The 13,977-nt window shown below is 34.5% G+C and overlaps 1 protein-coding gene across 2 annotated transcripts; it reads left to right on the top strand.

Annotated features, from left to right (window-relative positions):
- Positions 1–7,984: 7,984 nt before the first annotated feature.
- Positions 7,985–11,817, top strand: LOC129306688 (plant cysteine oxidase 2-like). Of its 2 annotated transcripts, none has more exons than XM_054947394.1 (5): positions 7,985–8,618; positions 9,707–9,825; positions 9,917–10,079; positions 10,969–11,187; positions 11,315–11,817. In XM_054947394.1, exons 1-5 carry the CDS (start codon positions 8,399–8,401, stop codon positions 11,416–11,418), a joined length of 825 nt encoding a protein of 274 aa, XP_054803369.1. In that variant the 5' UTR covers positions 7,985–8,398; the 3' UTR covers positions 11,419–11,817. The 2 variants fall into 2 exon arrangements, with proteins under 2 accessions (XP_054803369.1, XP_054803368.1); XM_054947393.1 differs by having other exon boundaries at positions 7,997–8,618; positions 11,294–11,817.
- The last annotated feature ends 2,160 nt before the right edge of the window (positions 11,818–13,977 follow it).

Below are 13,977 nucleotides of genomic sequence, written 5' to 3'. Positions count from 1 at the left end.
GGCTTAGAGTGTTGTTCTAGCAATGTTAAGGCAGATATTACAAATATTAGGTGGAGATAGAGGAGAAGGAGGAGAAAGAGATGAAGTCCTTGATGGAGAACCTAAAATAGTAAGAAAGGATGGAGAAGTAGAGATAGTTAAGTTAGAAGGTAAAAGAGAAGAAGTATGGATGGATGAAGAAATAGAGGTAAAAGGAGGAATAGTAAGTAACAAAAAGTGTTAAGAGGAGCAAGTAAAGGATTAGGAAGAAAAGATGAAGTGGGCAAGTCAAGATAAGAATCAGTGATAGCCTTTTCAACATTGAATTGAACTTGACTAGAGAAAACATTTTCATTAAAAAGAACATTTCTAGTGATGTATAACCTTCCAGTCATTTAGTCAAGACACTTATATCCATGATATTGAGAACTATAACTAGAAAAACACAAAAAGCAGACTGAAAAGATAATTTGATTTTTATCATACGGTGTTAAGAGAGGAAAATACTCATAACCAAAAGATTTTATAATAGAACAATTTAGTGGTGTATTATAAAGAGTTTCATTAGGAGTAGCTACTTATAAAGCAAACATAAACAACCGATTTAACAAAAAGGTTGCTGTCATAAAGGCACCACTCTAATAGTAAAATAGTAAAGAAGCAATATTTAGTAAAGTAAATCCAATATCCACTATAGAACAATGGTGTCACTTACCCAATTCATTTTGTTCCAAAGTACATAGGCATGTAAGTTTATGTCAATCCCACAACTTTTTAAAAAAGGAGTAAAAGCCAAAAATTCACCCCTATTGTCACTCTGAACTCACTGAATATGTGTAAAAAACTAATTTTCGACAAGTAATTTAAATTCTTTAAAAATGCAAAGAGCATCAAACTTTTTATGCAAAAAGTAGACCCAAGTAAATATACTATAAGCACACAAAGGAAATATAGTAACTAGAACCATTTAAAACAAGTGGAGCAGGACCCCATAGATTCATTGCAATTAGCTCTAGTGGTTTTGAGTACACATTAATAGAATTTGAAAAGAGGAGTTTATGACTCTTCCCTAACTTATAAGCAATACACAAAAAAATAGATAAATTTGAAAAAGCAATATTTGTATTTTTTAAAATACTTTCTTGATAATATCTATATGAGGGTGCCCAAGTCTGTAGTGCCAAAAGATAAGGACCCTGCATGTTGAGAATGAAAGCAAGAGATAGTAGGTGAAGAACCAGACATATTAGAACAAGGTACAGAGGCTGATGGTCGAGCATCAAGCTTATACATACTAGCCAATTCAGGTCCATGCATGAGTATCTGCCTTATCTACAAGTACTTAACAAATACACTATGAGGCAAAAATTCAATTGAAACACCATTTTTCCTAGTAGCTTGAGAAATAGATAATATATTTTTTGCATAGCAAGAACACAAAGAACTCTATTGAGATGCAAATGAGATCTAGGAGAAGTCAAATAAGAATTCCCTATATATCTAATATGAAGAGAGGAGCCACCATTAACTATAACATTGCTACTACCTTGTGGAGTAGCAGCATTCTACAAGTGGATGGGTGACTTAGTAATATGTTGTGTGGCACAAGAGTCAAGGTACCAAGCATCATCATCTAGCATTTCAAATGAAGCCATAACGCATGTGCTGAGGTAGACTCAGCAAGAACAAAAGCAATTGAGGTAGAAGGAAAAGAAGTAGTAGATGGTGGAATAGCACTAGAACCAAATAGGTAAGGATTGGCAACAAATGGTAGAACAGTAGGATTTTGAAGGTGGCATGACAACAATAGAATAAGTATTTGGTTAACCAAACATATTAAGAGATGAAGCAGCATAGGGAGATCCAATAAATGGAATGTTGAAAGTTTAAAAACCAAAATATGGAAGACTAGATGTGGTATAATGTGCTTGAGAAGTAATAGTTGGCCTTGGGGAGAAGGATGAAGAGTTAGAATTGTCATACTTGTATAAAAAATAGCACCTATCAACAGCGTGATCGATCTTTAAACATATCTAGCATTGAGGCATATCAGATCCATCAAAGGTGCCTCGTCCTCTACCATTAAGAAAAGCTCTTTGAAAAGGAGGTAGAGGTTGTCCTCGTCCTCTTGAATATGGAACTTGGACAGCAAATGCATAGGATCTTCAGTTACATATTCCCATGGTTAAGGTGATACAGCAATATAGTGTGTATGAGCGATAGCTGCAATATTTGTAAGAAATTTTTTATGTCTGGCTTTTGAATGCAATAACATCATTGACACAGTATCAAGATCAAATCTTGGCTTAGATGCATTAATAATAGCTATGACAAATTCATGCTCTACTGTAAGACCATTTAAAAGATAAGAAACATGAGTAGATTTAGGAACAAGCTCACTGAGTAAGGCTTAATGATCACAAATGGATTTAAGATTAGCAAGATTAATCCCTCATGCTTAACTCTCCCTTCTTTTGATTTGTAAGAAGATTTTGACAATACAAAATCTTGGAGTCAGATTTATTGGAGTACAATGGGTTGAGCTTTAACTAGATCTTACCAGTAGACTCGAGCCCAACTAATTCTGGTAGTATATTAGGAGTCATGGAAGCCATTAGCCAAGATGCCAAGGTGGAATCCGACTGTTCGAACATATCAAACTCAGGATTTGCAACTTCATGACCATTCTCATCTCTAGTTGTGCAAGATGGAATGTGAGCAGATCCATCAAGAATTAGAGTAAGTCAATGTTGCTTAACCATAAAATATACCTGTTGTTTCCAGATCAAGTAGTTTGTGTCATTAAGTTTCACTGTAATCTTTTTGTTTGTGAAGCTGCGTGAAAGCTAACTAAGATCTGTGAGGACAACATTGTGGTGCTGGTCTATCATAGACATCTATGAATTCTTAGTAGTGGATTAAAGCACCGCCAAAATGGCATGGCTCTAATACCATGCCAATCATTACAAAGAAAGTAAAACATCGAGGGAAAACATATTCAATTGATCAAAACGTGTATACATCCTTATATAGAGGTCCACATAACTAGTTGACTAAGCAGTAAAACATGACACGTGTACAAGGCTATAATAGAAAGCTTAAACTAATAAATTGAATGTTAAAGTAATAGAACAACCTAACTAAAAACTAATCACTAACTCTATCGTCATATACACTAATATTCACCTTTATATTTTAGAGTTTGCTGAAAAGAGAGTTGTGGATTATTTGTGTTATGTTATTCAACATCAATTGCAATAATAACAAAGAAAAAAATATATCATTCCACTATTTTCTCCAGTAGATTTGTGCACTAACTTGGCGGATATAATGGCAACTGATTAATTGTGATGCAGCAGAGGAAATTCTTGCCTATTTTTCATCTGAAAATACTGTATATGTATTATGTGTACATATGTCAAGTGACAAAACCTACCCCTCCCTTGTTGTGTCCTTGTCCTTTGTCTCTATCTCTGTCGTAGCAATAACTAGTTCATTTTCTGCTTTCATTTGACTTTCACTCTCAACTCCCCTTGCTTTCGTCATCCAGCTGATTTTGACAACTCACAGGCTTTCCTTTTCTTTTTTCTTTTTCCCTTTCTTCTTCCTTCTGCTGCGCAATAACAATAACAAGGGAGAATATGACAAATTCACAAACATTTATTCCTAATTTTCTTTCATAGTTTTCTTATCTCTCTTGTTTAAAGAAGGGCTCATAACAGATTAATATCGCCTACTATCAAATAATATAGCCCAAAACAACAGGCGTTTGGTGCATGATGGATCGATATATATGGACGGATCATTTGAGTACTAAAAGTGGGCAAGTCACAAACAAAACGATGTCGATGTGATGGAAAAAGTAAAAAACAGGAGGTGGAGGAAACATGTGAGAGATCTGAGGAGCTAATAACGTATGCACGAGCTCAGCGTTCAAGAGAGACATGAGGACAATATGAACAAAGTTTGCAAGGCGTGGTCCCTCTAGCTTTGCATTTCTAACAAGTGGTGGGTAAGTAGACGTTCGACCATCTCTTTCTAAATTTACATTCATTAAGAAAATTTAGTACCACCATGAGTCGAAAACAATAATAAATTGTTTGTGTGTCAGTTTAATTTTGTTTTTCATCAACATCTAGAATTATTGTTAATTTATATCAATTCAGAAAAATCGAGGTGTGTGGGTCAAGCACAACACATGCAGCTCTCTTCTTATTATAAGAAATTAATAACTGTACTCTTCATATTTTTCAAAGTTTCAATTACTCGTATTATGCTTTTATCAAACACTGCTATTCAATAATTTCAACGATTTCATCCTTTTCAATCCGAAAAACACATATTTTCGAATATGTAACCACATATATGGGTCCCATGACGAAATAATTAATGAGAGCAGGGCATATTGCAAGTATGAAGTAGACTTTATAGTTGCTGAGTCTATATTGGATCTAGTTTATTTCTCGATCACGACTAACAAATTAATAGTTGCATATATTATTTATTAAAAAAATTATAAAATGAGCATGCTATGTGTCAGAATTGTATTTGATTTTTAATTTGTTTAAAATAAAAATGAATACAGTAACTAATTTAGATCAACATAAAAGTGATGAAACTCCAGTTCTTTAAATAAATGGTTAGAGACTTATAGGTTATAATTTTGAAAAGACACGCATATTAAAATGTTGTCTTGTTTAATATGAGAAGTTCCTTTGTTCATATGAAAGGTTGCATATATGCATGCTAACATTCATCAATCTAAATAGATAGATCCAAGATTCATATGAACATGTACCTTGAATGTTGTGCTCAACATGTATGTTCATTTCTTTTTAATAAATAAAAATATATTTTATTCCATTTTGCCATTCCATTCCAATTCAAAAACTAAACGAGCTTTTAACCAATAAATATGCTATATAATAGAGAGGATGGTAAATGGAAATGTATAAGTTGCTGATCAAAGATAGGAACCACTAGTAGAGAGGATAAAATTTAAATTGCCCATACATTACTTTTTTTTTTTTGAAAAAAAAAAAACCTTGTAAGAGGGAGCGCTTTAAAAGCACTGCATATTATTAGGCGCTCTTATATAAGAGGAAACACTCTTTGTCAAGCACACGAGCCCGTATAGTGTGGATGATCGAGATTTGAAATTTTAAACATTAAATTTGTTTTCTTATAATAGTGATATATTTAGATTATTATTACATTTATTTTCAATTATTATATACAAAAATAATTAGATTTAGATTGTCAATTTTTCATATAGACCGTTCAGAACTTATTCCACATAAACACAAGCATTATTCTAATTTATCCAAGGTACTACGCACCAGCTTGGAGCTCGATGAGGATCCATAGAAGTTCTTCAAGTCTCTCTCTCTCTCTCGTACTATTCCTCTTCAAGCTAGACAAAAATAATGTGGACCAGAGGCCGTTTGACCCGAAGACACACATGTTTGTGGAAAATGTGTCCGTATATATAATCTCAGTTTAAGACCCTAACAAAATTTCCAATTTGATTAATCCTTGAATCAGTCAAGTTGTTATAGTAATTCAATCTTTTTTTTTTATTTTTCACGATTTAATTTCACGGATCAACCAATTATTTGTCCTGCTAATTTGATTCGGATTCTTATAGGTGAAAATTAAAAACACAGTGGGTAATAATTAACATTTTTGTTAGCTAGGCAACTCATTTTGCTTTTCAACGAGAAACTTTAATATCTTTTGGCAATGAAGTTTTTATATTTTTGGATAAGGGTCATTTTTTTCTTAGACTATATAGAGAAGAAAATAAATACTCTTAAATTTAATTATAAATTAATTTTATTTCTCAATTTTAAAAATTTACTTCCGTAACACCTTATCATTTTATCATCATTAGTGAACTTCATATTATATTTTTTTAATATTTTTTATTATAAAATATTTGAGTTGAGAGGCAAAAATCATCTTTCAAACAAAATTATAGAGCAAAAATGACCCTTAATTTAATAAAAATATTAAAAAATAATAGAATCTATTGATGACTAACAGAGAATAAGTGTTTTTAAAATTAGAATGATGATAAAAAGAATCTTTAAAATTGAGAGACTAACTTGATTTATAGTTAAATTTAAAAATATTTATAATTTTTTATATATAATTTAAGAATAAAAATGATCATTATTCCTGTATTCTTTGACACGTTGCTGCTTGCAATGTTAGAATAAGTTTACTTTTAGATAAAATTATCATAACAGCCCTTCCACCAATGCGGCCTTCACGAAAATTCAACTCAAGTTTAAATTAATCATAGATTGAGAGACCTAATAATAAGTTTAAATTACCACATGTCCATGTCAACAACCGAGGCATATTGTATTTAGATCCAATACTTAGCATTTGCTATTTGAACTGACCAATCCGATTCTTTGCTAATGGACCGACCAATCGGTAGAATAAGCATTTCTACAGCATAAGCAATGTGCAAGACCCATTTTTTCCGCCAGGTGCCAACGCAGCAATAAACGTTACTATTGGCTTATGTGCATCGACATAGAGATCAGAGGCTCCCATTCCACCACTTGAGAATAATAGTTTTACTCCACGTCTCTGTACGCAGGTCACATGTTTTTTTTTTTTTTATAAATTTACTTTGCATAAAAAATAGAGAATTAATTGTTTTTTAATTTTGTTTTTATACATCTTTATGATAGCAGAGTAAAATGTTAAATATGGGAGAAATCGTTTTGAAATAAGCTAAAATATATGTTTAACTCTCTAACTTTATATAAAATTTTAATTTAATTCATTAATTTTGTAAAATATCTTTTTAATCCATTAATCTTAACTTTATTATTTTCAAATGATTATTTTTTATATTAATCATTATTATTTTAAAAAATTAAACTTAATATGTCAACATTTAAAAATATTTTGTCAATATTTAAAAGTTTAATGTAAAAATTTGTTGGAATAAAACGAACAATGTTAAGATTAAAAAGACTAAAAATAGACTTTATAAAGATGAGGGACTGAAATAAAATATTATATAAAATGAAAAGACCAAATGCATATTTTAACCTTTTAAATATGATTGATACATTTAACAATGGTAAAATAAAAAAATTATTTTATTTTAGGCAACATCAATAATTTAATCATACATCATTGATGTGAATAAGGTAGTTAGGAGTGACTTACTCCCTTCGATTTTTATTATATGATAGAGTTAACTAATTTTACAGTTCCTAATAAATGATATTTCATATAGTTAAACTTATAAAAAATACTTGACGTTTCAATTTCACTTTTCATTAAAACTAAAAATCACCATAAAGTATGTATAGGAATCACAACTTGATGCAATTATAAGAGGGACAATATTGAGGAAAACAATTAACTACTGCTCCTCCAGATTTTAATAGAGGACAAACTTTGAAATATTTTTTTGTCTTGATATAAAGAAAAGTTAGAGTAATTAATTTTATTGTGTCATCTTGTCCCCTATTTTATGTGTTATACTAATTTAAATTCATAGACAATAATTTATTTTAATTATTAATTATAAAAAATAAAATCATAAAGTTATGTATTTTTTTTAACAATATTTAGCATATAACTATTATATTTTAATAAAGGAGAAGTTCATTAAATTTATTTTATATTAGTAATGGAAGAGGGCTGATCTTTATTTTATATTTAAAATTAAATAGAGTTTTAAAGTCATGCTAAATATTCAAGTGAATATATATAAAAACAGAGCTAGTATAAAAAAAATAAAAAATGCATCTTGAGGGTAGGGGAGCAGGGGCCCGCAGGTGAAAACAGCATAAAGGAAGGGCAGTATTCAAGAATAAGAAAGACCAGAAGGGGGCGGACTCTAGACACGATAGAGATTATTATTATTGGTTTATGTAAATAAATTAATAATATCTCCCTTAGACAAAAATCCGCTGTTGGAACAGCCCACTGGAATTTCAAGCATGGCCCCTGGTTTTCACATTTCTCAAACCAACTCTTTTTCTCTTTCAGCTAATCTCTCTTCTTCTGCCTCTGTCCTCTTTTATATCTCTACCCCTCCACTCTCTTCACCCATCACCTTCACCTATTTCCCCCACGCCATTTTTCACTTCTCACTCCTCCTTTTACCCCTCCATCTCAATCTCCAAAGTCTAACACGGTCCCCTTCTTGCTTCTTTTCTTCGCCTATTTCCGGGTATCTGGGGTTTCATGGTCTTCCTGCATTTTTCGCCCCATTTTCTTTTGCCGAATTCTCTATGGTCCCTTGTTCTGTAATCTCTTGACACAGCCCCGCCAGTGGAAGCATTTCGCGTTGACGTACGGGGGTCCCCTTGTTTCCATGTTTGCACTGTAATTCTGCATTAAAGTGGTAGTAAGCTTCGTTTTTCTGCTGAATTTGAATTGAATGGGGATTGGGAGGAGGGTGGCTGATAAGAAAGGCGACCACTTTTCTGAATTACCCGAAGAGACGAATACCAACAGCAAATCAAAGAAGAACCGGCGACGTCAGAAGAAGACGTCGCCGGTTCAAAAACTATTCAAGACTTGCAAGGAAGTGTTCGCCTCTGGTGGGACTGGGATTGTTCCGCCCCCTCAAGACATTGAGAAGCTTCGGTCTGTTTTAGGTATGTACCTTAAGTTATTTATATTAATTATCATCTCCAATACACTGTTTACTATTACTGCCTAGTTGTCCTAGCTAGGGATGCTGCTTTGTGTGCAAATTAGATCGGGAAGTTCTTTTGTGCGATTTTACTCTGGTTGCTGAATCAACTTGTGAATTCAATTTGGTCTGTTTGTTCATATGACTGGACTTTTTTGGGGAAATTAAGCTATGTATCCAATTTAATTTGCTATTCAATTTTAGTTATACTGTCTCGAATTTCTGCATATTGCTTCGGTTTTATCTTTTGCATCTAAATTATCTATCACCTTGCAAATTCTTTTAATTATTTCGAGTGGTGGGGTGTAGTTCTCTGCTTTGTGTACTATGTTCGCTCCCCTAGGCGTTGGACATGCTCCTGTGTCTAATATCGACGCGTGTATATAATTATTCCAAGGTGTTCGACTAGCAAATAAAAAATTGTTGTTATCATGTGCTTGTTACGAAGAGATTTTATCTACAGTGCAGGTTTCTGTTTGCGGTGCAATGACAAGTCCGTGTTGTATTATATGATATTTGGATAAGAAATCAAGCACAGTACACTCAATGATGACACCAAATAAAACCTTGCCATCTCTCTTCTCGTTTTGTTTATCTCATCGAGGAATTGTACAGCGTATGAGGATAATTTGGATTAGATGTGGCCAAAATAGAGAATCCTTTGATTATAAGCTAGCTAAAATAAACTGCAAATTTTTGGGTGAAACTTTTTTGCTGGATTTGGTCTTTTGCGGCAGGCATAATACCCTGGACGTTAGGACCAAGTTTTAAACTCAGCAACTGCGAGCAGTTATGATATAGCTGTCAAAATATCTCAACCTGCAAAATCTGGTGGATTGTTTTCTTGGACACTTGGAATCCAAATACGCACAGCTGCATGCCGTGACCTCAACGCCTTTATATATATATATATATATATTTTTTTTTTTTTTGGGTTTGGGCTGACTTTTCCTTGTCGCCTTTGCAGCAGCAATACTACTGAGGATCTTATTCCCAATTTTTGTTTTATATGCTGATAAAAATCATGCAACTTTGCCCTTTTTTATGCAGATGCAATTACGCCAGAGGATGTTGGCTTGAAGCCTGATATGCCATATTTCAGGACAACCGCAGCTCAAAGAATCCCAAGAATTACGTACCTGCATATCTATGAATGTCCAAATTTCTCGGTAAACAAATGATCTTGAGCTGGTAATTCGATGGTTTATAGGGAGGCATGCTGTTTTGTTGATCGTAATTGTATTTCTATGTTGAGTGCAGATGGGAATATTTTGCTTGCCGCCTTCTGGTGTTATTCCTCTTCATAATCACCCTGGAATGACGGTTTTCAGTAAACTTCTTTTTGGGACTATGCACATCAAATCATATGATTGGGTGGTTGACTTGCCCCCTCAAACTCCCGCCAGTCTCGAACCAACGGAAAGTGGGTTTTTCAATTTTTTTTTTATATTGACCTATTTCACTGTTTCTATTTTTTTTTCTTCTTGAATTACAAGAGAAAGCACAGCATAGAAGCGTGCACCCTAGTCAGTACCGAAAGAGGATATTCTATCATCATCCACCTCCTTACTACAATAAGGGGGTGGTGTTTATGAGTTATTTTGGTTTTGTGCATTAGTTTCCTTCAATCCTACACTGTATAAGCATGCGGTTAATGAGTCATATTTGAAGATATGCTATTTTCCTGCCTGACCTTTTGTCAGAGATGTGAGACAGGGGGTTTGAATTAAGTACAGATCTAGGTATATACCAATTAACTATATGATTAATCACTAATCACACTCTAAAGTCCTTACATCTGTTGATGTCATGTCGAAAACTCTGGCGACATACAAGCAGTGTCGACAAGCATCATAGTTGGACAAAACTTGTTACATGAGTGTTATTATGTACTTTGTTTGGCAATCCCATAGAATGCTCAAATTTCAGTCTGGTTTCTCCTGTTGCAAATCCCTTTAGATTCAGAACATACTGTGACTAAGTCTGAGATGTGCAACTCCCTGTTGCACACCAGTACTTTCTTGGACTAAAATATATGGCTCGTGCTACTCATTTTTTTGTGCATTTAAGGGCTAAATTTAAGATGTTTTGGTTTAAAAACTTGTCATCACCTGCATTATTGTATATGAAGATAATTTTTATACTTCTGTTACATGTGGAGAAGGTCGAGTGTTAATATTTTGATGGAGCTGCCATTGTTGATCATATGCTCTTCCAATCTTAAATCTCTTCTTCAAGTGTCTTTTACTTTCTCTACGATGAACCAAGCATAAAATAAACAAGAGACTGATATGTGTATTCCAATTATTCAGTTCAGAGTTCTGAGGTGCGGTTGGCTAAAGTGAAGGTCGATGCTGATTTCACTGCTCCTTGCAGCCCCTCCATCCTTTATCCCGCCGAGGGAGGAAACATGCATTGCTTCACTGCAGTGACAGCATGTGCAGTTCTCGACGTTCTTGGCCCTCCATACTCCGACCCTGATGGCAGGCACTGCACTTACTACCTTAATTACCCCTTTTCCAACTTTTCAGGTATCATGTCACTAACAGTGTCTTGTTAACTTTCTTACCAAATCCACCCCTCAAATTGATTGTATGCTATTTAGTTTATCTCTATTGATAAATTTTTAAACTTCAGTGGATGGAATGTCCTTAGCAGAAGAGGAAAAGGGAACTCATGAGTGGCTACAAGAGAGGGAGAAACCTGAGGATTTAGAAGTAGTTGGAACCATGTATGGAGGCCCAAAGATCGTGGAGAGCTAATCTGACACCATATGTCACTCATCTACACCATCGTCATGTAGGCGTAGACAAATTTAAATTTTCTATCGGTGGAGGAAGCCGGCTGGGTACCAGCCTTATCTGAACCGGGGTTGAAACTCGTGTTGATCTTTGTACTTGTCCTTTTTTCTAGTTCAATTTTTCAGATCCTGATGGAATATGAGGCAGCTAGTGACGATTTCAGCCGACAGTTTTATTATTGTTGTACAGATGATGAAAACATTAAATGATAAAAGAGATATACAGCACCGGAAATTGATATTGGGATGAAGGTGCGGTGGCCTTGATGTTTGAAATTGAGCAGTTGAATTCACTCAATCTTCCTTTGGGTGATTCAGAGATAATAAATAAAAGCAGGATGAAATGTATGATTCAGCTTCATTTTGCCTCCCAATTCCTGGTCTTCTTCAGAAGCCTTTTATTTCACGCCTTCCTGTGTAGTGCGATTTCCCATCTTTCCAGGCGTACTGCTTTTGAGGGAACCTTTATATCCAGGATTTTTTAATATTTAACGGAGGTTTCTTTCTTTGTGCACTTGAATAACGTTTTTAGGGTATTTATCATGAGAATTTTCAAAAGAAAGATGCAAGCCTCTCTCTATCATGGTCTTCATGCTAAAAAAAAAAAAAAGGGTCTTTCATGTCTGAAGAAAAAAAAAAATGCTCGTCTGCTACAATTCAGTTGCAGCTTGTAAGATAAACTTTGTCCCGGTCGCTTGTTGCCCTTGTATTAACCCATGGACACGTGTATGCTGCTGCTGGGCAAGGTCTCCACTCTCCGCTGAAGAACCTGCCTTCTCTCTGTCCTTTCTTTCTTTCTTTTTTTTTTTTTGGGTGAAAAGTACCGAGCTTTTTCGTGTGTCATTTTTCGCATGTCATTGTCACTACTGATAAATGCATTTGTCGATGTTATGGCAAAAGGAAAACCGGTAACAAAAGGAATAGACCTCGCTCCAACATCTTCATAATGCCCATGTTATATTAATTTTTCGTCCACATCAATTACTTCGACGACATGAACTTACCAAGTGTGTATAGTACACAATTATCAAATTTGAGATTAAGGAAGCTAGGTCCGTAGTGAATATGCAGTGACGGAGAGGTTGAGGTGGTGCTATGTCCTATGCGCATGGTGGAGTTAAACGTGAGCGGAACTCGGCAGGGATTCAGGGTGCGTAATGTAAGCGAGCCTGCATGCACGTCATTTACAGTGCATGCCTCACTGTCTACATGAAGGTCAAGTTCGACGCATTTACCCCTACATATTGCAGCAGGAATCAGCATCCATCTAGTTTCCGATGCAAGCTTGCATGTATCCACGATCATGAAGACATATATATACGATTCGGTGATGCGCCAGGGCTTCTGAACAAAGATGATATGTGGTGCAACTTTAATTCCAGAAGTTCATGAGAGAGATCGGCGCAAAAAACGAGAGAATAAGTAAGAAAAGATCTTGATTTTGGGGGGACGCAAAATTAGTAATTATTCAGGCTTTCAAATAAATAAGGAGAAGTATATTTGGTTTGGCATCGCTGCAGCGGCGCAGAATAATATGCCATTTGATTTGACACTTCGCAGTAGCTGATAGTGAAACGAAACGTCGACGTTAGATCTCCCAAAAGCTTCCCCCCCCCCCCTTTTCATATTTATTAATTCATGACTTGTTTATTTATTTTTGGGTAGGAGCCGCTTACCATTTCGAAGCATCAGTACGCTTTGGGCCTGTAAACGTTTCAAGTTTCTTTTTTTTTTTGGGGCAAGGCGATCAATAGCTAAAAACGTATGAGTATACTGTACATATCCATGTATGTTTGGCTTTTACCTTGTTAAAAGTTCGTTTATTAGAAGTATATTGAAAAGCTAGAAGTAACCCAGGAGTGCGTTTGAAAAATGAACGTTCAGCACCTGAAAGATTGTTTGTGAATTGAACTTTCTGTTAGTAAATAAAATACTCAGTGTGTCAAACAACATTTATCAAAAACTTGTTTTACAAAAAGACTTTTTGGCTCTCAAAAGTTCAAACTTCAAACCAAACATGCTCTGACTACGGTTTAACATCCAAAAACCTCGTGCGCTTTTTCTTCCCACGCTTTGGATTTTGTTTCGTCACTTGCGCTGGCGATTGAATAATACATAGCCTGGATCAGTTTAGAACCTTGTCAGAGAATTCAACACCATCCCATCACCATGAATCTCCAAATTTACAAGCTTTAATTTTAGTTTTTTTCTCCCCTTTTGAAATTAATGATCTGTTATATCAAACAATGATTTACGCAGTGTATGTTTTTTGTGCGTGCGTGCGTGTTTGTGGTAACTCAGTGATTAATGCAAACGTCAGGCTGCGGAGGTAGGTAAAGTTCCATTTGCTGTATCTCTGCGCGACGCTTTCGTTCATGCGGAAACTAATTTTAAAAGGTGAATTAATATGTATCGTATGGGAATTGCGATTTACGTCGGTTCATATTTGTGATTTAAGTCACATTCATATATTTTAGTTTTAATATCATATTTTTTATAGTTCTATATCATATTTTTTTAG

The sequence above is a fragment of the Prosopis cineraria genome, unplaced genomic scaffold, assembly GCF_029017545.1.
Source record: "Prosopis cineraria cultivar Desert tree isolate PC_DT_omini unplaced genomic scaffold, ASM2901754v1 PC3, whole genome shotgun sequence".
Lineage (NCBI taxonomy): Eukaryota > Viridiplantae > Streptophyta > Magnoliopsida > Fabales > Fabaceae > Prosopis > Prosopis cineraria.
This window is presented reverse-complemented; position numbering and strand designations above follow the sequence as displayed.

What these genes read in the sequence shown, in the direction of transcription:
- LOC129306688 (XM_054947393.1), top strand. Translation starts at nt 8,399, where the DNA reads ATGGGGATTGGGAGGAGGGTGGCTGATAAGAAAGGCGACCACTTTTCT. An exon ending in GAAGCTTCGGTCTGTTTTAG is followed by an intron (nt 8,619 to 9,706) that starts GTATGTACCTTA and finishes TTTTTTATGCAG; the next exon opens with ATGCAATTACGCCAGAGGAT. An exon ending in CCCCTTTTCCAACTTTTCAG is followed by an intron (nt 11,188 to 11,293) that starts GTATCATGTCAC and finishes TTTAAACTTCAG; the next exon opens with TGGATGGAATGTCCTTAGCA.